The 23,875-nt window shown below is 39.1% G+C and overlaps 2 protein-coding genes across 3 annotated transcripts in view; both read right to left on the minus strand.

Annotated features, from left to right (window-relative positions):
* The window catches only part of qsox1 (quiescin Q6 sulfhydryl oxidase 1), a 35,724-nt gene extending 24,452 nt beyond the window's left edge, over positions 1 to 11,272 (minus strand). Inside the window, exons 1-6 of the mRNA XM_074635356.1 lie at positions 10,729 to 11,272; positions 7,263 to 7,363; positions 5,281 to 5,329; positions 5,005 to 5,107; positions 2,626 to 2,716; positions 2,211 to 2,356 (exon numbers count right to left, since the gene is read on the minus strand). Of these exons, the coding sequence (XP_074491457.1) occupies positions 2,211 to 2,356; positions 2,626 to 2,716; positions 5,005 to 5,107; positions 5,281 to 5,329; positions 7,263 to 7,363; positions 10,729 to 11,026 (788 nt within the window). The 5' untranslated portion in view covers positions 11,027 to 11,272. The remainder of the gene's footprint in view (positions 1 to 2,210; positions 2,357 to 2,625; positions 2,717 to 5,004; positions 5,108 to 5,280; positions 5,330 to 7,262; positions 7,364 to 10,728) is intronic.
* Positions 11,273 to 13,621: 2,349 nt separating this feature from the next.
* The window catches only part of cep350 (centrosomal protein 350), a 37,803-nt gene continuing 27,549 nt past the window's right edge, over positions 13,622 to 23,875 (minus strand). For both annotated transcript variants that reach the window (XM_074635358.1, XM_074635357.1), the window contains 10 exons: positions 23,612 to 23,811; positions 23,164 to 23,305; positions 22,472 to 22,632; positions 22,139 to 22,272; positions 21,569 to 21,630; positions 19,580 to 21,465; positions 18,620 to 19,144; positions 17,842 to 17,988; positions 17,274 to 17,396; positions 13,622 to 17,003 (listed from right to left, as the gene is read on the minus strand). In XM_074635358.1, the coding sequence (XP_074491459.1) occupies positions 16,833 to 17,003; positions 17,274 to 17,396; positions 17,842 to 17,988; positions 18,620 to 19,144; positions 19,580 to 21,465; positions 21,569 to 21,630; positions 22,139 to 22,272; positions 22,472 to 22,632; positions 23,164 to 23,305; positions 23,612 to 23,811 (3,551 nt within the window). In that variant the 3' untranslated portion in view covers positions 13,622 to 16,832. The remainder of the gene's footprint in view (positions 17,004 to 17,273; positions 17,397 to 17,841; positions 17,989 to 18,619; positions 19,145 to 19,579; positions 21,466 to 21,568; positions 21,631 to 22,138; positions 22,273 to 22,471; positions 22,633 to 23,163; positions 23,306 to 23,611; positions 23,812 to 23,875) is intronic.

Below are 23,875 nucleotides of genomic sequence, written 5' to 3' on the forward strand. Positions count from 1 at the left end.
GAGAACGAGCAGAGTTGTGAGGCCTTCACGGAGAGAACACATCAATGGTGGAGACCTGACAATTCTCCTTGATCAAGCTTCAATAAACTTAAATGTAAGACATCAACAGCTCCGGGGCCTCTTCCTTCCTGTTGACTGAGTTAACCTGAGTATCAGAAATTCCACAACAGTCTTAATGTAAGTAATAAACTGGGAAGTTTCATGGTGCTATCTATTAATTAATTTTTTTTATCCTATTCCCTTAGTGTCTTGCAAAATGTATGGAATTTTACAATCCATATCTGTAAAGGATCTTTTCTCAAAATTAGTTTTTCTCACTCTGAGCCAAAAATCTCCACTTCAGTAGGACTTACATACACCAACAACATCTATATTCTGAAGGTTCTTTCAGAGGGGTTTGTTCATATATTATTCATATTAATTTAAAGAACATTTTATTCCTAAAAACTTGGTGAAATTTTTTTTTTTTTATGGTTGTTGACAGTATTTCCTGATTTATGGAGTGATAAAAAGAGATATCCAAAAATATCTCTTTTAAAACCGTTGACTCTATTATGTCAACAACCTGGCTTTATCCAATGATTGGATTTCTTTTCTGGAAATGTATACACGTATTTAATAAGATAATGCCTCATTTGCATATTTAAACATACAATTTTCAAAAAACTTAAAGTTTCATGTCGATATCTATTTGTTAAAGTGTTTACCCTATTCACCCAGGGTGTCTCCCCTAAAGTCAAGCTGAATGCATTATTACATCCTGTAGGAGGTGGCGCTTCTTACTGTAGCCATGGTTACTATTACAGTTTGGCACAAGCACAATCTGGCCTCCTCTATTTGCATGTTTACATTGCGGGTTTGTCATTTTCAGGGCTGTCCCTCCCAAACCAGCTAGTGTGGAAAGGAAGTGAACTATAAAACCTTCGGACAGCGAGTCAGTCTGCACCGGCGCTGACTTCTCCTGTAGGCTTATCGCTAATTGGGAAAAACTGTATCAATTAAAAAGTTCTGTCCTGCACACCCACACAGGTGTTTTCACTTATTCTGGCTAATTAGACCTCTGCACAGGTGGAAGTTGGACAGAGCTATGCTGAAATTACAAGGTCACCAAAGACAATGGTAAGGGTGTAACCTCTCACACCCTCATGGCGCAGTCGGACCAAAATCCGGCTGGCGAAATATACTCGTGGAACAGATAATAAGTGGTGGGTTCGATCAATTCTAATTACTTAATAAAAGAAGAACACACCATCTGTTTTAAGTATGCAGTATAAATAACAGGCAGAACAAGCACGGCATATCCATGGTGACAGATTTGTAGGTTATGGTGGAGAGAGTTGAACGTGTCCCACATTACCTGTTTAAAGGGGACCTATTATGCTTATTTCCAGGTTTGTACTTGTACTTTGTGCTCCTGCTGGAACATGTTTACATGCTCTAATGTTCAACAAACACTTTTTTTCTCATACTGGCTGTGCTGCAGCAACTCTTTTCACCCTCTGGCTGAAACGCTCTGTTTTTGAGGTTTTTTGAGTTTCAGGAAGTTCAGGAGTGGTGTTTCTGTGGGGGACAGTAACTCCCTTTGGCCTGAACTTTGGGCTTTGTAACTTTGCAGACCTTTTACATGCTCAAAAAAACTATATAACACACTAAAGGAAAGGAAAAAAGCACAAAAGCATAATAGGTCCCCTGTATTATAATGTAGACTGCCCTGCATGCCCGTTTGACTTTACACTAAGGAGCTAGTGAGAAACACCCTTAATACTAACTATGCGGTCCTTGTAATTTGTCTAAAAAACAACTATGGTTGTATCAACTGATTCCGGAAATGTAAACACACCACATCCTTTAGCAGGGAGAGACCTACCAGACACTACTATTACTACTGAGTGTTTGTAAAAGCAAATGTAAAAGCCTTCATGAAATGGTGTAACAAATCCCTATTTTGTTATATCAACATTAGGGATACAATAGACATATATATGAAAATGTAGAAAACTATAATTATTATTATCATCATAAATCTCTATAATACATAATAAATGATGTCTATTTGAAAAGAATAAAAAATCTAAAATCTTGAATATCTTTGCACAGATTTTCTTATATTTTTTTAAGTGCAAGTTGCCAAACATTGTCAGGATGATAATACTGTTGTGTGTACAGCACTGTGTAATGCAGTGGAATTTACAGGCTGCACAGATACTCACACTTTGAGTCTGGTGAAGTTGCCTCCAGGAGAATAAAGGTAGCAGGATGGAAACTCAGTCACTCCCAGTTTGGTTACTAGACTCTCCTCCGTGCTCAGGACTCTCCGCACTGCGACGTTCTCAAACTGTAACAGATCCAGGGTTACCTGAAGAACACAGAACACACAAAAAGGATTTTACTCATGTCACATTTCAACATATTAACTTAGTATATGTCAGGTTTGTCTGTAATGTCCAGTCATTTCCAATCAAACATTACAACAGCTTATTTTGACCACAAATTTTCTTTCAATAGGTGGAGAGAAACCATATTCAGTATTCCTGAAAGCATGTCTCTTCTGCTGCTCAAAAAGAAATAATATTCTAGAGGAGAAAGAAACACACGGCTCAGGTTGATGGAAACAGGAGCCGTTACCTCTCGGCCGATGTAGGATTTAGTGTCCTCAAAGATCAGAGCCAGGTGTTGAACGTTGTTGGTCTCAAAGAAGCTGTCGATCTCTGCTTGGCTGGAGAGAGAGATGAGCAGAGCAGTACAAGCTACGATAAGCCGCAAAGAAACACCCAACATCACCAATAAATCTTAAAGGGATCAGCAAAGCAAAAGGAAGAATGAAGTAAGTGCAGGATTTTATGGACATATATTATCTTAAAACAAAAAAGACGCATTCTGAAATTAAATTGAGAAGACTGATTTTAGAGTTGCCTTTAATCTTAATTCTTAATCTTAATTAAGATTATTTTTACCTGAAGAGCACCCAAAACCACAATCATAAACATTAAAACTACTGTGTGATATCTGGTTTCAAGTATTATTTCCACTTGAAAATGTTCTTTTGGTTGAGAAAAGTTTTGAAGTAAGAAAGCATGATCAAATCCACTGATAAAAAGCTTCATGATTCTGCGAGGAGCAACGCTGCTTCCCCTTTAAATCTAAAAAGAAAAAATAAACTTGACTTCCTGCTTCCTGTTCCTGCACCACCATGGTAATAATAAACTGTATGTGAATACATGCATCGCAGTATGTGGTCAGAGCATGGTGGCCTGGTAGTGAAGACTCTTCTTCTTCTTAGCGGAAACATTTTGCTCCCTCATTCTGTCACTGCTGCAGCAGCAGTTTATAATGACATCAGATTAAATGATGCCACATGATGGAAATATGTGTTTCTACAGCAACAAGAGCACAAGACTGCAACAAAGGATTGAATAAATACTGTGGCTAAACAAAACTGTGGGATTATATGAATACAAGAAAACAGCAATTCAGCACATGTAAAACTAGGATTTCCGTCTCTCGGTTGTATGCCTCCGCCAACCAGCCAAGTTACAGTTTACATTTATGTCTGTCCAAAATTTCATCATTTTATCCTGTTATACATTTATGTGATAATTAGCTTATTAATTCTTAAAAAGGTATAATATGTTACATTTGTAGACATTACAGACACCACCACAAGCCACATGCTTCTAGTGGGTCATAAGTGATGATTGAGAGGGATTACTTTTGTATGAGTCTATACATAGGTTTTTTTTTTTTAATTTCCTACATATTATACCTTTAAGTTATAGCCAAAAAATGTGTTTTGTGATGTCACAGTGAACTTTGACCACCAAAATCTAATAATTCATCCTTGAGTCCAGGTGGACGTTTAAATCTGAAGAAATTCCCTCCAGGCGTTCCTGAGCTTTCACAAGAATGGTACTGATGGACAACCCGAAAACATAATGACTTCGGCCTCGGCTGTCGCCAGTGTGGAGGCATAATAAAAGTGTGAGATAGGTAGATATGGGAGAGAATATGGACTCTCCCATAGGACATTTAGTCCTTACTGTGTATGTAACTAGGTTTAAAAATTACCATTATTATTATTTGCAACTTCCTATTAGACTGCACAACTGCAAAAACATTACTAATATATTGTAAAATATAGTTATACATATTTTCTTTATCAAGATGCATGTTGATCAAATGATTTATTTTATATTATATATTGCATTTATTTTGGGACTGTCCATTAATTTATCAATTTTGGTTAAGAATTTTTTTCTTTTTTTCTGGGGTTCATCAAAGGACTCTCTCTCCTGACAGAGACTTGGCTCTTTTTGGATCCTCAGAGGACTCCTCAACTCTCCCTTTACATATTCAAACAACTCTATTGATGGGCATGGTAATAGCAAAAAAACTTATTCTCAAAGACTGGAAGACACCAACTCCACCTTGCTTCAGGAACTGGTTGCATGAATTGGTCTCAGTTATCCACATGGAGAAATTGCGAGCCAATAATTTTAAATGTCAACATAAATGGGAAGAATCTTGGGGCCCCTTTCTGCATTATTTGCACTCAGCTTGACAATATTTCTATTCATATATTGATTGTTTTGTTTTTCCTTTTCTCTGTTCTGTTGTTGAATACTCCCACTATGGACGGCTTGCATTTAACTATCACGTGGATGATATTGTATGTAACGATACTTATGTTTTGTCCTTGACATGCGGTTTAGATAATTCTCTTAGTTATTTGTATTACTCCTCCCCGGGTGTAAGAGTGTGTGGGTGTGTGTGTGAGTGTGCGAGTGCAGGTGCGTGAACTTTCGGGTTGGGTTGCGGGTTTTGATTTTTGTTTGATGTATGTGTTGTCGTTAAAATTTGTCAATACAAATAAAAAAGATGCAGGTTGATGGTGCATGTCAACAGTAGAGCAGACAGATTGACAAACAGATAGATTAACCTTTCAAAATGGTTATACGTGTGTGTGTGTGTGTGTGTGTGTGTGTGTGTGTGTGTGTGTGTGTTTACCTGGTGGGCTCCAGTGGAGGGCAGGCGGGGGGCCAGGGCTCCTGATGACTTTCCAGTTTGTCTATGATCCTGTGACGGAGCACCCGAACATCATGAGTGGAAGCTGGAGGTCAAAGAGCATCAAGAGGACATTATACACTGCAGTTGATTATCATTCCCTAAAGATTACCTGAACATGTATACAAACAACTGCAAATTCTCTATGAAAGACCAGTTTAAGGTGAGGGCTCCTTTATTTTTCACTGGTCTGAGTTGCTTCTGTGTGTGTAGTAGTACCTTTAAAATGCTGTCCTGTAGATGCAGCTTTGGAATAAGCATGGAAGAACTGCAAAGTGAAAGAGAGAGAAAGTTTGGGTTACGTAGGAAGTCGGTGAAGAGAAAGAGAGAAGTATGATCAGATGAGACGGCCCTCACACGGCCATGAGAGAAGCAAAGCGACGTTGTGTAATGTTCGGTGGGTGGGTGGGGGGAGGGGAGGGGCAGCTTTCCCCTCTGCCCGCCTTGACCCCTAAATCCTTCCTGGTTAAAATGAGTCGCAGATGTTAAAGCTCCATTGTGTGTTCAAACAGAAGGAGCTCTTTGTTTCATTGGCTCTCGCTGGATGACAGAGTCTGAAACACACACTACTGCTGACTAATCAGATACGCTACAAATACAAATGCAGATGTTTGAAGCTGGAGTGTTTCTGCTGATCATGCAAAAGTGAACTCTACTGGGAATAGACTGTTGCATCTACAGCATCGAACCCCATCTGTCTTGTTCACATCCAGAGCTTCAAAAATGATCTATAAACCCTTTTATAATAAGCTGCTCTTACACATTGAACACAAAATTACACTGAAATCTAAAACTATTACTTTTACAAGGAGAAAAGACCCTGTTTAACAACTTAAATACACTAATAGGTAGGATAGATGGAGTCTGATCACTTAGGGGATAAAAAGTTAAACTCTTGAATTTACTCTGGTTTATCAAATATCTTTGTAAAGTACCTGCAAATAAGTCTTTTGTTTCCACACATGCTTATGCACATTATACACTACATGCTAATCAAAATCAAACATAACGTATTAGTGTTGAAAAAAGGGAGCTCACAGACATGTTCGAGGAAAACTGTGAACATTCCTGATTTTATGGTCACTTCAGAACCTGTATTGGAGTTGAATGGAAGTGAAGGGACTAGAAATGGTATGTTTTCTGAATGTAATCTGGTGTGCTGCTGCCAGATAGAGAAACCACACGGCTGAAATATGGTGTTGTTTCTGATGTATTATTTTATTCAAGTCATGTAATAAAGGACAAAGAGAGATAAAGAATGTAGAGCTGCAACAAATAATTGATTAGTTATCTACTATTAAATTACTATTTTGATAATTGATTAATCTGTTTGAGCAATTGTTTAAGAAAATGTGAATATTTTCTGGTTTCTTTACTCCTCTACGACAGCAAACTGAATATGTTTGAGTTGTGGACAAAACAAGACATTTGAGAACGTCATCTTGGGCTGTAGGAAACGTTTTACCATTTTCTGACATTTTATAGACCAAACAACTAAACGATTAATCAGGAAAATAATCAACAGAAACTAATCGTTAGTTGCAGTCCTAAAAGAATGAGGGCTTTTTTAAAGTTGTTTCAAAAGCACCTGCTTCTCTCTCTTTTTAATTAAGGAAAAACAAACAGAACCTCGTCAAATTAGGGCTACAACTAGTGATTATTTATCTTATCAATTAGTTTGCCGGTTATTCAAGTTGACAAGATGACAAAAGTACTGAAATGTTTTCAGTTTAGTATCGTAGAAGACTACAAAAAACAGCAAAGATTCATTTGAGAAGCTGGAACCACTGAACTTTTGCTAAAAAAATTATTTAAAAAAAATGAATTGATTATTTAAATTGTTGCTGATTAATTTTCTGTCTATCGACTAATCAATTAATCAACTAATCATTTTAGTTTTACAAATACCTCCATCCACCAAAAACAGAACAACTGTTATTATTACATGCTTAATCTAGCTGTGTTTTTCACAGAGCTAGAGTAATATCTTTTAGACTGCCTATTATAAAATTATTATTTGAATAATAGCTAAATAAAATTAAGGCTGAAGACTTGTTCCAATACTTCTGCAACAGTAGACACAGTAGTCACATCTGTCCCTTTACTGTATAAATAAGTGAATTCTCCTATAGCAGCCGTCACGAAAGGAGGGAGGACACAGTATGTGGGCCTGTGTAAACAGTTTATATACTGTATAATACCTTTATGGTGGGATACGCTCTGATGCTGAAGCCAGAGCACACCTTCCTGTTCTCCTCTGCGGCACAGTCGATAGCTGCCAGGTCCACAGCTGGCTTCCACTCTGAAGAACAGACATCAAATAGAGCCACAGTAAATATTTAGTGTACCGTCTACAGCGCCCTGAACAGGCTTGTCCTTGTGCCATGCATGCCAATATGCACTTCAGTATATCAATAAAGAGCTGCACCTGATGATTATTTTCAATGTCAATTAATCTGTCAATTATTTTCTCGATTAATTGTTTGGTTTATATAGAAAATGGTGAAAAATGTCAATTTGTGTTAAGCCCAAGATGACGTCCTCAAATGTCTTGTTTTGTCCACAACTCAAAGATATTCAGTTTAACGTCATAGAGGAGTAAAGAAACCAGAGAATATTCACATTTAAGAAGCTGGAATCAGAGAATTTTGACTTTTTTCCCCCTTAAAAACTTACTCAAACCGATTAATCGATTATCAAAGTAGTTTCCGATTAATTTAATAATTGACAACTAATCGATTAATTGTGCAGCTTTATATCAATATACAAGAAGTCCATATTGTCAAGAACAAAATCATACTTAATTGAATAGAGCGTATATAAATAACTGAATTGATCATTTTAGATGTTACCAACATGTATATGTAGTTTATAGACATCCACAGGTTGAGGGTTGCCATGATGCCAGTGATATCATCTGTATGTAATCCTAATTTCTCCTGTATTGTCCTTCAAACATCAGATGGATGACCCTCCTATTAAGCATTTGATAGCATGCCAAGACATCAGTTGTTGACAGTGAAATACCCCATGACTGTGTCAGGCTCTCCTGCCATCATCACAAACTTTACCCTCATCTTAATTATATTAATTCTCATGGCTCTGTGATATTTATTTTGGCTCATGATCTACAGAGACAGTTGAAGGATGTGTGCTGGAGCCAGAATAAAAAAGACATTCATTAGATCACATCATCATGCTCTAATAAACATAGAAACAACATAGAAACAACAGCTTTCACTGTTTCCATGCAGATGATAAAATAATACAGGGAGATGTAACCATTAAAGCTAATTAATTATTAGTCCTAACTGAGACTTTTTGTTGTCTTATCATGTGAATAAAACAATCTCTGAAAAGTGTTAAACAATGTGATTATATGATTATATTGTCATTGTAAACAACTGCAGCTATGTGACTTGCAGCAGACTTTTATAAACCGGAGAAACGGCAACAAACTCATCACATATAGTGTAGTTCTGGTACAAAATAACAGAATTGATCATTTTACATGTATATTGTAGCTTATAGACATCCACAGGTTGCGTGTTGCCATGATGCCAGTGATATCATCAGTATGTAATCCTAATTTCTCCTGTATTCTCCTTCAAATATCAGATGGATCAAGCATTTGATAGCATGCCAAGACATCAGTTGTTGACTGTGTGTGACAGTGAAATACCCCATGACTGAGTCAGGCCCTCCTGCCATCATCACAAACTTTACCCCCTCAACTATCGTCTTAATTATATTTATTCTCATGGCTCTGTGATATTATATCACTCCATATCACTGACATGCACATGCTTCCTAATAAAAATATTTGAACTACAGAGACAGCTGAAGGATGTGTGATGGAGCCAGAATAAAAAAGACATTCATTAGATCACATCATCATGCTCTAATAAACATAGAAACAACAGCTTTCACTGTTTCCATGCAGATTATAAAAAATACAGTGAGATGTAACCATTAAAGGTCCCATATTATGCTCATTTTCAGGTTCATACTTATATTTTGTATTTCCACTAGAACATGTTTAAATGCTTTAATGTTCAAAAAACCTTTATTTTCCTCATACTGTCAGCCTGAATATACCTGTATTCACCCTCTGTCTGAAATGCTCCGTTTAGGCATTTTGACAGAATTGCAAAAGAATTGCAACAGAATTGCAACAGAATTGTGTTGTTAGGCAACAGCTTGGGTCCATGTGTACTTCCTGTCAGCTGATGACATTCACATACACTGCAACAGGAGATAAACTGGGACACATTTAAAATGTTTACGTTTAAATCTGTATAAAGGGTCTAAATATTGTATATTCGTGATATCCTGAATGGACAGAAATCCTGACAGCTTGTTTCAAATGCAGAGTTTCTGAATACGGGCTGTGTGTATTTCCCTGTGGATTGAGTGTTTCCATACTTTCACAGTATTTAAGATAAGATAAGATAAGATAAGATAGAACTTTATTAAACCCGAAGGAAATTCTTGTGCCAGAGATTGCTCAAAATACAACAAAATTACAACAAGTTCTAGTGTATAAAATAAAAAAGTACTATTTCTAGCACCAGTGCCTAATAGAATAACAATTAAGTAAGATACATTTAGTAAAATTAGTAAATAAGATAAGATAAGTAAAATAAAAAAAGTAAAGTAAGCTAACAAACAGAAAAATAAGTAATATTGCACATGTTGGACATTAATATAGGACTTCTTTATAATAAAAAAACATGAAAATCTCACTTTTTTTTATAATATGGGACCTTTAAAGCTAATTAATCATTAGTCCTACCATGTTTGACTGTTTGCTGTCTTATCATGTGAATAAAACAAGCTCTGAAAAGTGTTAAACAATGCAGAGTGAAATATGATGATATTGCCATTGTAAACAGCTGCAGCTACGTGACTTGCAGCAGCGCCGTATACCAACCTTTAATGTTTCTCGCCAGACTATTATAGACTGGTCTAAATATTGTATATTCGTGACATCACAAATGGACAGAAATTCTGACAGCTTGTTTCAAATGCAGAGTTTCTGAATACGGGCTGTGTGTATTTCTCCATGGATTGAGTGTTTTGATACTTTCACAGTATTTATATTGGACTTAAGCCTGCTTTATAATAAAAAAAACATGAAAATCTCACTTTTCTATAATATGGGTCCTTTAAAGCTAATTAATTATTAGTCCTAACATGTTTGACTGTTTGCTGTCTTATCATGTGAATAAAACAAGTGTTAAACAATGATTATATTGCCATTGTAAACAGCAGCAGCTCCGTATAACCAACATTTAATGTCTCTCGCCAGACTCTTATAGACTGGTCTAAATATTGTTGATTTGTGACATCACAAATGGACAGAAATTCTGACAGCTTGTTTCAAATGCAAAGTTTCTGAATACGGGCTGTGTGTATTTCCCTGTGGATTGAGTGTTTCAATACTTACACTGTATTTATATAGGACTTAAGCCTGCTTTATAATAAAAAAAAACATGAAAATCTCACTTCTTTTAATAATATGGGACCTTAAAAGCTAATTAATTATTAGTCCTAACATGTTTGACTGTTTGCTGTCTTATCATGTGAATAAAACAAGTGTTAAACAATGATTATATTGCCATTGTAAAGCAGCTACGTGACCTGCAGCAGCTCCGTATAACCAACCTTTAATGTCTCTGGCCAGGCTCTTATACACCGGAGAGAAGGCGATGCAGTGTCCGCACCATGAAGCGTAGAACTCGGCTAGTATCGCTGCTGAGGAGTTCACCAGAACCGCCTCCGCGTTGTCCGGACTTAACACGATGACTTGGTCAGACGCGGAGTACAGTCCGCCAGCCTCCACCACAGCAGCAGGAGGAGGGAAAAGGAGACAGAAACATAACCAAACTGCGGGTATGTGAGTGGGATATATGAGTATTTCTCCGGTAAACCGAGACGTGGCACGGCCGCAGCGCCGCGCCATCTTCCCCCGTCAGAGCCGCTGATGTTAATAACCGTAGCTGTGTGGACGGACCAAGTTTTCACCTCCGTGTCACAAAACTTGACAACTTTTTCTCTCCCTCTCTTTTCCCCCGGTAGTCAGCAGGCTTCATGGGTCCTCCCCTCCCAGAAGAGCTCCTACTAGTCCTTTAAAAGCACTCCTCTCATCACAAAGTACACCTCGCAGTCTTTACTTTATCTCCATGTTTCTCCATAACTCGACTGAAACGCTGAGTTGAGTTAAAGTGACGCAAGAGGTTCAGTTTTTTTTTGGCTCCCTCGCGGCTTTCATACAGGAAATAAACTTAATAACTATTAATATTGTTTAGATTTAAATTAGTTTGAATCAAAATATTAGCTGGGCGTTAAAACATTCATTCTTAACTTCCACAATGAGTTTAATACATATATAAACAAATAATACCTTTATAAAAATAACTTAACATTTTTTAATAAATTAATACAAATAAAATAATAAAAAAAATAAAAGTCACAGTATATCTATTGAAAAAGAAGCATTTGTGTAATATTTCTGGCAAAAAATATATATATATATACGGCATGAGATGAGGTTGAAATCACAGGTAACCTTGAGTTATGATTTTATTTTTCTTTGTGTATGTGTGTCAAAATAAAAGCTTTTGATTTCCTCTTTACCTAGAAAACTTTAGTAGTAAAATCACAATCAACATTAGTTGAGCGTTACACATTCATTCTTAACCTTCACAATGAGTTTTAATACATACATAAACAAATAATACTTTATAAAAAAAACTTAAAGGGACTATTTGTAAGAATTAGAAACGCTTGTTAACAGCGACACCTGTGGCCGTTAAGTCAACGAAAGTCAGCGTCGGGCTCGCGCTTGTGCTCGCTCTAAATGGACATGAACGAGCATTGCTCAAAACGGTGAGGCGACACACGTCAGCTAAAACCACAATATCACTCTATATTTCACCTGCTTGGCAGTAATGTTAGCTGACCAGGCGGAGGTCTCTACATGAATCAATGCTGATCCTAGCGTTGACTTTTCCTGCCTCAGCAAGAAGAGAAACGTTATCGTCTCCGACCACAGTCGTAGGGAGACAACGGCACCCGGTCAGAGACGATAACGTTTCTCGCTGCGGAGCCCCGTCACTTCACAAGTCACGGGAAACCTCTGTTGGTCTGGAGGAGCTGCAGCATTTATTTCTTCACAAACGTCCACTGTAAATTTACTAGATATTCTCAGAGCTACGAAGTCTTCGGCAGTGTGCGCATGCACGTGAGGTGGAGCGAGAATGAGTGCGCTGTGTGAGTGAAGGCAGCCAGAGGAGCAGAGGAGCAGAGACTCCGGGCCTGGAGACCAAAGCTACGGTCTCCCAGAAAAAGTCAACACTGTTTTGCAAGGCGGGCTTCACTAGATATAACTTTGTGGTTTTGGTGCTTCCATGTAGTTTTTGTTGGAGTCTGAGTCTGAACAGCGTAGCCACACGAGCGCGCATATGCGAGCGCGCATGGGAAACCGACCCGGTAGATTTATACGTGTAAAAAGTTACAAACAGTCCCTTTAACTTTAATAATTAACTACTTTTTCTGGGGGTTTCCAAACGCATCACACGGCTTTCCTCAATGGATGGAGTTATCTCCATGACAACCGATGATGAACACCAGTGCCATTGAATAATGGCATGACGAGATGAGGTTGAAATCACAGAAATGCTGGTAAGTGGACCTTGAGTTATGATTTTATTTTTTTCTTTGTGTATGTGTGTCAAAATAAAAGCTTTTGATTTCCTCTTTACAAGAAAACTATAGTGAAATCACAATCTCTGTTTTTGGCCATATTTACATTTTTTATAAATTAATAAAAATAAAAAAATAAATAAAAATAAATAAAAGTATTTCACACACAGTATATCATTTAAGATTGAAAAAGAAGCATTTGTGTAATATTTTTGGCTATATATGTATATATAAAAATATTACACAAATGTTATATATATATAAATAAATGTACAAATATGAAAATATATATAAAATAATACAATTATAATTTTATGTAAACTAACCATTAGCACCAGAAAACTTTAATATCCTTCGTCCATGTCTTTGTATTAAAAGGCCATTCAAAAAAATCAATCAGGGCCTTAGCCATGATTTTTTTTAAAAAAGTAAACATTTCTGTGAATTATGTGAAAAAAATCCATACATTTGTTTATTTTATTATCTCTGAACATTATGTTCTAGTCAGTTTTTTTTGTCTAAAAACAGTCACATTTTAAGATTTTTATACTTTGTAAAATCCATAGAAATAGAATACTAAACTCCTTTTCACGTCATATAACTCCCACATTGCCATAAATGTAAGTGGACATGACAGTGGTGTCCTCAATGGTTGCTGCAGCCCGGCGATCGATCAGTTTAGGAGTAACAGGTCTCAATTCTCCTGTATTTTGAAATTGTTATCATGGATTTGCAGTTTTGAGGAAGCCAGCAGAAAAATATTTGGACAGTTAGGAGGAGATTCCTTTGAACCTGCCGCCAGTGCTGCAACAACACTGTGCGGCAACCACCGCAAACACATTTCAAGTCGGCATTCCTTTACAAACAATGAAAGCTTTATTTACAATTTCAAAGTTCATTTAGTTAACAAATATATATTTTGCACATATTTGCAAAGTAAACAGTGTTTATCTTACAACAATCGTTCAGGTTACAGTAACAGTGGGTCAGATAGGATAGACAGTATATTTACACCCATAAAAGAATTGTACAAGTCTTCAAGTGCACTTGGCGCACACTCACAGCACATTATTATAAATATTCATAAACATTTCAAAAGATGAAATCTAGTCTGACTGGGTTAATTTGATAATCAAATCTTTTGTGCCGACTTTTTTAAATTCAGTTATTCGCATCAAACTCTATTAAAAGGTGAAGTTGCTCCATCTCCCAGTGAAGCAAAGGTCAGAGGTCTGAGGTCAGCTCAGACCAGCAGATAGAAGCAACTCCGTCCTAAATCTACAGACTACAGCAGAAATCTAAGCTGTTTGGTCCATACATATGAAGCAATGCATAAGACCAAGTACTGCATAGTTACAGAGGGGAACTCAACTTCCTCCCACATACAATCAATTCAAGAGGACAATCCTAGAAGGTTTGCAATAAAGCTTTGCAAACAGTGTTTCTGAAGTACTAATCATGTCACCATTAGTTACATACTACAGACCAGAAATACAAGTCATACAGCATGGAGAGGTTGGTGTCAAATGTTTTTGGTCTTTTTCTACATTATATAATTTACAGTTTGAACATTAGCAACTCTTAAAACATTGACGGTAGAAAAAAAGACTCAGTTTTAAGGTCACTTTAGCTCCAAACAGTCAGTGAAGATTAATGTCATGAGTTTGTACACAGTTTGTTGGATCAGTGAGGACTCAAATAAGCCCTTGGATACAGTCCTACATGCTCAGTCTCATCAGCTCTACGACTCACACTGTGCGTGTGGAGGTGGAGTGTCGACAATCTAGTTCCTGATACAGTTTATCAATAAAATGACTCAACTGTGTCTATTTGCACAGATGCAGCAGGCAGGGTGACATGGAGAAGAAGCAGGTCATATTTAAGAGTGAGCTGTTAGCATGACAAACATTTCCTCAGGCTGAGGCACAGAATAATGAGAAGGTTTAAAAAAAAAAAAACGTTCTCAACTCTGCTTCAATACAGAAAGCTTGATAAGGCAGAAACTGAAGTATTGGCAAACCGGTTTAGAAGGAAGAGCAGTCATTTAAGGATCGTTTACAAAACGGTACAGCAGTTGGAAGAGACATTCAAAGAAAATAGGTCCAAAGGATGTTGAGACATCAACAAAGTTTGTTACAAATCCACAACTGAACTTAAAAGAGGCACTTAAACTGAAAGACTACCTCTGTTGTCTGGCTACATTCTGACGGCTGGTTTGAGCTTGCTGATTGCTGTGGAGCCAAAACTTTCACAGCAACAAGTGGAGCAGATAACCATGCTGCTACACGACCCGATGGTTTTTGGGCAAATGTTCAGCTGGCAAACTTTACCAGGGCAACTGATGAAGAAACAAGACATCCACAGGTGTTTTTCTCAGGTCTTGGGGAGAAAATGGACTGTAGGATAAGTAAGGCTCAAATCCAGCATTTCAGTTCTGTCTTATGATGCCATTCTGAAAATATCAAATCTTTTGTGTCCCACTTGCATACTATATATTCTGTGTATGCAGTGTGTTTACACGCTAAAAAAAAGACCAAATGAAATCTAAAATTGGACATGTTTCTCCCCAAATGCTAAAACAAAAACAATGTTGAACGGGGTGAAAAAGCTTCAGTTAGAGCACAGAAAAAGTAATAAACCGCAAATCATTGGACAAGCATTTTCTTTTCTGATTGTATGAGATAACATAAGTGTACATGTAGTGCAAAAGTGGGACACGTCGACCAACCGGACAGCTGTGGCCACAATAAAAGTCACACAGAACACTTTTCAATGAATCATTAACACTACAACGTTTAAATATTAAAACAGTTTTCTCCCCATGTTCTTTTTCTGGTTTCAATAGCATCCATTAAACCTCCTACGTAATATATTGCTGTGTTCACATTCACATTTCTGTTTGTGCTTTTTACAGTTTCATTAGATGTTAAAATCTGTTCTCTACATGTTGACAAGATCATTTACAATTCACAATGTTCCTTACTCCTCTAATCACACAATAAATAATATAACTATGGAGGCAAACTGTTTCATACAATATCTGATCTCAGTGACGCTCCAATACAACGTAGTCTGACAATATTTGATCTGAGACAAATTTCGATTGTTTTAGCTCTCATCCAGCACATTGGATTTAAAATTCAACAATGATAATAAAGTTAAAGTGTTTTGTATACATAGTCCCCCAATTTAGAGCCAATGCAGCAGGACAATGATTCGAAATATACAGATGAAGAAAACAAGAAGTTTTTAGGGCCTGAAGACCAAACTTCAGGGAAAAAGTTCCTGAAACAAGCAAGAAGTAAAGACGGCCACAATCTCTGTGGGTCACACACTTCAGCCTTTTTTTAATTTAAGGCAGGCATACAGACCCCTTAAATGAGGTTCTGATCACCCAACATGGATGTAAAAACCCTCAAATTACACTAAAAGTTTAACCTCATAGTCATTGTTTAAATTTCAATGAACTGGATTACAAAGCCAACACAATAATGTGTCACTGTCAAATCACTTAGGGACTACACTGTATACTCTTTATCTGCTACTCTGTTTACAATTTTTGAATCCATATATATATTCACTTTAAGATTCAATGCAAAATATAACCTACTTTTGTTACAGGTGGATTTTATATTACAGTTCCATATGGAACGATCAATTTAGCAGCATTAATGGACTTAAGTGCAGACAAATGGCGCACACAGTACATCCTATCGAAACATCTACTCATTCTCCAGCTGGCGTTTACAAAAGGACCAGTCCGGGAGGTGAGAACTGAGACTAGGTGGTGGTTAAAGTTTAAGAAGGCTGGATTGCTCAAGAGGCGTTTTGTGTGTAGAACAAAGTATATAACCACTACAGTTAGCTGGAGCAAAATTCAGCAAATTAATGTCACAGAAATAAGTAGGAGTTGTTTAGCGGAGAGGTAATGCTGGGACTGAAGGCATCTGAGGGTTGCTATTGGCACATCAGCTGGTGGAAGACCGAGCGGCGGAGTTCACTGGGGTGGGGAAAGACTGGGATTGAGCTAGAGGTTGTAGTTTAAGATCTAAGCAGGAAAGCTGTCAGGAGAGGGCGTTTTCTCTTTTGGCCCTCTTGTCATAGATTAGCGTCAGCACGTTTGCAGTGTCCTTCAGCAAAGCATCAAAGATGCTGTCTGCCAGCTGCAGCTTGACAAACAGCTCGTCCTCGTCATAGTTGACCCACTGGGCTTCCTCCTCATGGAGTTCCTGAACCTGAGAGACAAGCAAGGTCAACTACTGTAACATCCTCTTATTCTGAAATACAAGTCAAATGTTTTATAAAACTGCTGTTGTCATCTAAGAGAAATAAACAAACTAATATTGACTATTGTCCGAAAGTAGAAAAAAAAACCCCAGATCAGGTTGCACAGGACAAACAAGACGGAAAAAATGCAATTTGTTTGTATTTAACTTGTGACAGTAAAATGTAATCCCGACATGAAACTGCTGACCTTTAAAATCATGTACAAAAAAACTACCTACCAGAATGTGATCGACTCTGTCTCGCTTCTTTTTGCCAAATTTGAGCATCTTCTGCCAGTCAGTCTTCTGGCTGTGATCTTTCGTCAGACCGTACAGTTTCAATACTTCTGCGGAGATGAATTCCTGGGGCACAATGTAAAACGAGCCATCAAGTCATGAGGTGTTAAAAGGCATTGCATTTGATTGTGACTTTATTACTGCACTCCATAACATTTTCAGATAATTAACTAACCTAGTTGCCTTTAAAGGGATAGTTTGGGTGTTTTGAAGTGGGTTAATATGAGGTACTTATCCTTAGTCAGCTTATTACCTACAGTAGATGATGGTCGGCACGCCACCAGTTTGGAGAAGCAGACAGGAGTTACCGCACGGAAGCAAAGCAACGTACTGCGGTGGACGGGGCCGGGAGCAAAACGTATTTTACCTCATACAACCACACTTCAAAGACCCAAACTATACCCTTAAGATAAGGCAATTAGAATTTGTAAATATAGTAAGTAGTCAGGGTGTTTGTCTAAGGTAGGTACTTTAAAGACACATACTGTAAATGTAGCGTCTCTTTCTGTACCTGGATTTTGGTGAGGTCTCCTGGTGTCTTTACTCTGTGGAAGAAGGAGGACTTGACTCGCCGTGGTTTGACCCACTGAGGCTGATCGGCGTTGGGGTCCTCAGCATAGATATCCTGAAGCATCTCCCACGTCAGGTCATACACAGCCTGGGGAGTGACAGAGAGTAATGAGATGCAAGTGTTTAATATGTAATATTAAATAAACCTGAGCTTAAAGCTGCAGGCGGTTCTCAGGCTGAGTAATCATATGTTAGGTGAACATAAATGAGTGAGATACCATGTCAAAATGTGAGAAATACAGTATGTACTGCTCAACAGATCTAGTATTTGCATTCAAAGCAAATTGGACCGCCTGAGGTAATATCTGGAGCAAGAGTCTGAAGTTTGTCAGTAGCAGAGGGATATCTCATAGTTGTAAGACAAAGGCAACTGAAATGGCCGTCTTGAAAACATCATCTTGCTAATCAGAGAGGAATTTGCTGAATAATGGAAACTCGGCTGGCATTTAACCTCAGTGAACTCACTCAGAGTTAAGTGCTGTCTTCAAGACAACACTTCCAGTCTGGCTGCTGTCGGCTTAGTGCTATGAAGCAGGACAGTTGTGTGCTGATTATCATCAGCATGATTGGTAAGGGGGTGAAAGGGAAGTCAAGGATGCTTGTCTTCTCTTCAAATATACATATTGTGGTATAATACAACATTTTTCAGTGGGCTATACTGTATGTATGATTGTTTTTGTTATACTTCTTTTTTATGTTTTGCAAGTTCCCCTTTTCACCTTTCTGTAGCTGCGGATGCAGAGGGCCTCTTGGTCCTCGCTGCTGGGCTCTTTCCCCAGATATTCTTGTGAAGGTTTGGGGTTGGGCAGTTGTGAAAGGGTCAGTGCTCCCTCCTTCCCCAGGGCACAGCTCTCCCAGATCTCCTGAGTGGCTGCATGGACCATCTTCTCCACCTCTGTGGCTGAGTGGGGCACCACCATGGCAGGCTGCTCAGGTAGTTTAGGGGGCAGGGGGAGAGGTAGCTCAGGTCTGGGTGGAGTCTTAACCTGCTGTTCCCCACCTGATAATGAGACCAGCCCCCCCAGAACTGCGCCGGCTGATGAGTCAAAACTCCCCAGCCTCGCCTCCTCCTCTTCCTCTCTTTGTTTGAGTCTCTGCTGTTCTCTACGGGAGCTGAGGCCAAAGTCCTCATCGAACCAGTCCTGATCGTCACCCAGGTCATCTAGCAGCTCGCGGCTCAGTTCCAGCTCTGCTAGTCGCTTGGCGAGCTCTTCCTGACCGCTGGCCCCCAACACCGGACTCTCCTGTTGTGAAAAAAATACAGGAAAAAAAGTTAATTTAATGCTCACTTCCAATTTAAAATTAGAACTGTCCATAAATATGAATATCTAACTGCACTGTGACAGAACAAGTCCCATTATAAATCATGGTTTTACACTTTTTTTTTTTAGCCTTAAAGATTATTCTTTCTTACTGATGTTTCACACAAAAAGCTTTTCAGCAAAGCGCACCAAATTCAATAAAGTCTGTCAACACAAAGTTGAACTTTGGATGAGCACATAGCGAAAACAAGGTCCTCCAGGTCAAATCAACAAGTACTGTTTGCAAGTAACTCGATAATGTTATTGCTGGTGTTTCCACACAATGGAAATTCCACAGTTCAATCATGTACAGCACTAACACATATTTAAGGTTTTTGCTCACTGACAGTGACGCTAAAGAATCAGAAATATACTCACGGGTCGGTTGCACAGCTCTGGAGAAGACAGCTCCTCTTTTTCTGTAGGTAGGAAGAAAGGTAGACCGTCTTTTTGTTGCACTGAAGGGAACCAACCATCTTCTTCTTCTTCAACATGTTCACCTAACAGGTCTCCATTCATCTGGTTGGCAGCTTCTATCTTCTGCTCTTTAGCCTTTTTAATTTCAGCAAACTGCGTCAAAGTGTCTTTCACAAAGTTGTTGAGGAGCTTGTCTGCAAATGTGTCCAGTGAGTCTCTGTCCTTCTGTGTCTGTCCCTTATCATCCCTGATATCTGTGGAAAGATCGGCAGGACTAAACTGGTGCTGTGAGTCTATCTCTTCTCTCTCAACAAGGGTAGTAATGATGTCCTTCTGACTCTGCTTCCTCAGGCCAATGTTGTCCATATCAGAGATGAGAAGGGTGGTTGGTGCATCTTCAAAATCCAACATTATGTCCCTAGTGTTGCCATTAGAAATGGGAAAGTCTTTGTAATGCTGTGAATTGAGGTGGGATCCAGTCTTGTGAATAGACTCATCTGTAACCTTTTTATCTCCATGGACCTTATTAGATGTTTGTTCATTTTCACTTTTCAGATTTCCTTGTTTTGAAGATTTGTGCTCATCCGTTTTACTTTTATCCCCACCTTTATCTGACAGACCATCAAAGGACGAGTCCTCATCCTCCGTGGTGTCTGTGTAGACCTCAAACTTATCCGGCAGGTGTGTGATCTTGTCTGGAGGAGCGAAGATACCGTGGCTCTCGTCGCATTCAAAGTACACCACCCCATCGTAAGTGCCGTTGTTGCTCCCCTCGGACTTATCCAACTCCACGCCAGCCCAGTAGCCGTTAGCAAAGCTGGTCGGACCTTTGAATCTCAGAGTGCCAGGCTGAACGCCACCAACAAGAACCCGATCGCCGATGGTAAAACTTGGCATTTCATCTCTGACAGGAGAGAGAGGGGTCTGCAGAGGAGAGATGGGTGGTGAGTGGCTGGAATTAACAATATCCTTGTAATATTTGGAGTCTTCTGTGTGGTTATGAAGATCCAGCAGTCTCCCAGATAAGTGGCTAGCTCCACTAGTCCCTGAATGGTGACTCAGTTCTTCGGCTATTTCCTCCTCAACCTCCTCAACCTGGCTTTCATACGGTGATGCTCTGCTAGGGGAGTCCTTTCTCGAGGCCTTGATCTCAGTAGGGGCAACTGAGATTTGAGAGGCAGCCCTGGAGCTATGACGCTCCTCCCTGGGTGAAGAATCCACTGAAGACTCAAAGTCATCGTGATAACCATCTGCTATGGGAGAAGAGGCCTCGACATCCTTTATGGGTGCCTCCTTCTTTGAAGAGAAGGCGACCGAGTCAGGAGAGCAGGAATGGTGACTGGATGCAGAGCTTGGATGAAGTGACGTTTTGAGGTCCATTGCAGCCGAATGTGACTTGGAGGAGATAATATTAGATTTTGCAACTTCCTCAGCTTCAGATGTTTCCCTCGTCTTTATTTGTTTATCTTGTTCTAGGCTAACAAATCGATGTTCTTCACTGACGGAAGAAGAAACATGTTTCGATTTAGACAGCTTCTCTTCTTCCTTTTCTAGTTTGAGTAGACGTTCAGACTGTTGATCCTCAAATGTGGAGCTCACTTCCACCTCCAGCTCATCCTGAATGTCAGATCTTTGATACGACACAATGTTCTCATCCCCAGACTCAATCATCTGTGCCTTAGAGGAAGGTCTTAAATGCCCCTCTGTGGACAGGTGGCTCCTCGGTCCTGAGGGCGGACACTCTGGGCTGCCGTATACTGGAGTTGGAGTGACGGTCGGTGGGTCTTCATCAGACAATTCTTCAGGCACTGAGGTGGATCTACTGTGATCAGGTTGAGGAAGGGCATCTGTCATAATGGGAAAGGGTCACATTATTATTGGAACATCCACATAAAAACACATTTTTTAAAAAGTAATGTATATATTAGTTATGACGAGTATATCACTCACTGTGATCTAATGAAGCATCAACTTGTGTCCTTTCGGAGTCAGAGATGTTGCTGGTTTCAGACCTGAGAAAGGAGGATTTGCTTTTAATTGAACAACAATCTTTTCTAACTGATATTATAGGATAGGATATGTTGTCATTAGGGCTGTCAAAATTCACTAAATAACGCGTTAACGCAAATTCGTTTTAATGCCACAAATTTCTTTAGCGCATTAACGCAACTTGCGATTTTTAAGATTGAAGCGGGCAACCATGTCATACTAGCTTGTTGCAAGCTTGAGTTTGCCATGTTATGATTTGAGCATATTTGTTATGCTAAATGCAGTACCTGTGAGGGTTTCTGGACAATATTTATCAATGTTTTGTGTTGTTAATTGATTTGCAATAATAAATATATTCATACAGCTGCATAAAGAAAGCATATTTGCCCATGTTTATAAGAGTATTAAATACTTGACAAATCTCCCTTTAAGGTACATTTTGAACGGATACAAGAATTTGCGATTAATCGCGATTAACTATTTGAATCGATTGACAGCCCTAGTTGTCATGTTTACAGTTGTTTTTGGTACCTGTGAGCAGGTGGTTTAATACTGGACTGCTCTGCGATTGAGGTGGAATCTTTGATCTGGGACTTTGTATCAGGTGTTGAGTCTGGCTTCTTGTTCAATTCCGCCTTAGTTTTCTCAATGAAGTTGTTATAGTTCTGAAAGGAAAACAGGAGAATAACAGTTAAGATATGAAGAAATCTGCTTATAGAGTACATGGATAAACACACATACGCACACATTAATAAAAACATAATCATCTTTTGGTGTTTGGTTGAATGTTCAAACTACATTTGAACATTCAGACAACCATCTAGAAGCCCACACACACACACACACACATTTATACACATTTACCTCCAGCTGCTTCAGTAGGCTGGCCTCTTGTGCCTTCAGGCGCTCCTTGTTCCTCTTCTTCTGCTCTTTCTTCAGCTGGTAGGCCATAAACTTTCGCTTTCTGAGTTCTTCCTTCAAGGCATTGATACGGCTCTCTATGTCACTCTGGTCTGAAATGGGTTCTGAAGGCACATTTTGATGATAAATCAGTTAGAATGTGAAACTGGTGCCAGATCTCTGATTAGCAGGGGGTAATCCAACTTTGTGCCCACTCGAACTCAAACCCAATTCTTTGGAGATTAGTGTACATTTTCTTTAATAAGAATGTGTTTGATTCATTTTGTGCATGTTGCTTTGGCTTGAACACAATGAAGACACGGTATTACAAAGATTAAAGGTTTAAACTGGCCTGAAAAGGAGTAAAACACATTCAGCTACGATGCTGGGCCAGCAGAACTGTCTTTGCTTGTGCAGTAACTAAGTCCAAAGCAAAGTGTTCCCTCCTCCTATCACACAGCTAAGCAGGTTAGGTATCAGGGAAGTGCTTGCATAATGTATTCCTGGCAGCATCACATTATGCCGGACTACACAGCGCCAGCAATATAGCTGCATTACATCCTCTCTCTCTTCTTCGCCCCCTTCTATCTTCTCTGAGAACTACCAGGGACTATTGTACATTCAGTGTATGTGTGTTTAGTTATCGGGTAACTCACCAGTCTGCGTGGGCATGGGGGATTCAGCTGGCTGGGTGCGGGCCTGGTTGGCGGTCCGGGAGGAGGAGCGCAGTTGCATCTTGGTTTTGCTGCTGCCATCTGAAGGAGAGGCAGCAGGGCTGTGGCTGCCTTTGAGTGGAGACTGGGGAGACAAAACAGGAGGAGGAGGAGCGGAAGTGAAAGGAACATTACTTCGGGATGTAATATCTGAGTCAGATGGTCTAATAGAGGCATGCCTGGATTAATATTTTACAAAGACAATGAACTAACAAATACGTAGTCACCCCCTTGAATGTCCCTCACACAATATAAAGCTTTGCATATTTTCAACACTACAAATAACCCCAACAACATCTAACAGACACTCAAAATGAACTCAGCTACCATCAAAGAGATGGGACAAAACACTGAAATACAACAAAGGAAAGAAAACCACACGTCTGCGTACTCGTCTGCTAGCTGACTGGGAAGCTGAACTGAAGTCCTGGCTGTAATTCGCAGGGCTGCTCTGCACGGAGGCCAAAGGTGTTTCAGGGATCAACGCAGGTTGAACTGAAGATGAGCTTCCTGATTGCTGGGACCCCGGTCCCTCTGTGTGTATACTGGACTCAGGTGTCGCAGAGGAACAGTCGCCCTCACTCACATACTCTGAAAACATGTAAAACAGATAAACGTGAAATTTGTCCAGATTCATTTTGACTTGATTTTGACT

The sequence above is a fragment of the Sebastes fasciatus genome, chromosome 5 (assembly GCF_043250625.1).
Source record: "Sebastes fasciatus isolate fSebFas1 chromosome 5, fSebFas1.pri, whole genome shotgun sequence".
Lineage (NCBI taxonomy): Eukaryota > Metazoa > Chordata > Actinopteri > Perciformes > Sebastidae > Sebastes > Sebastes fasciatus.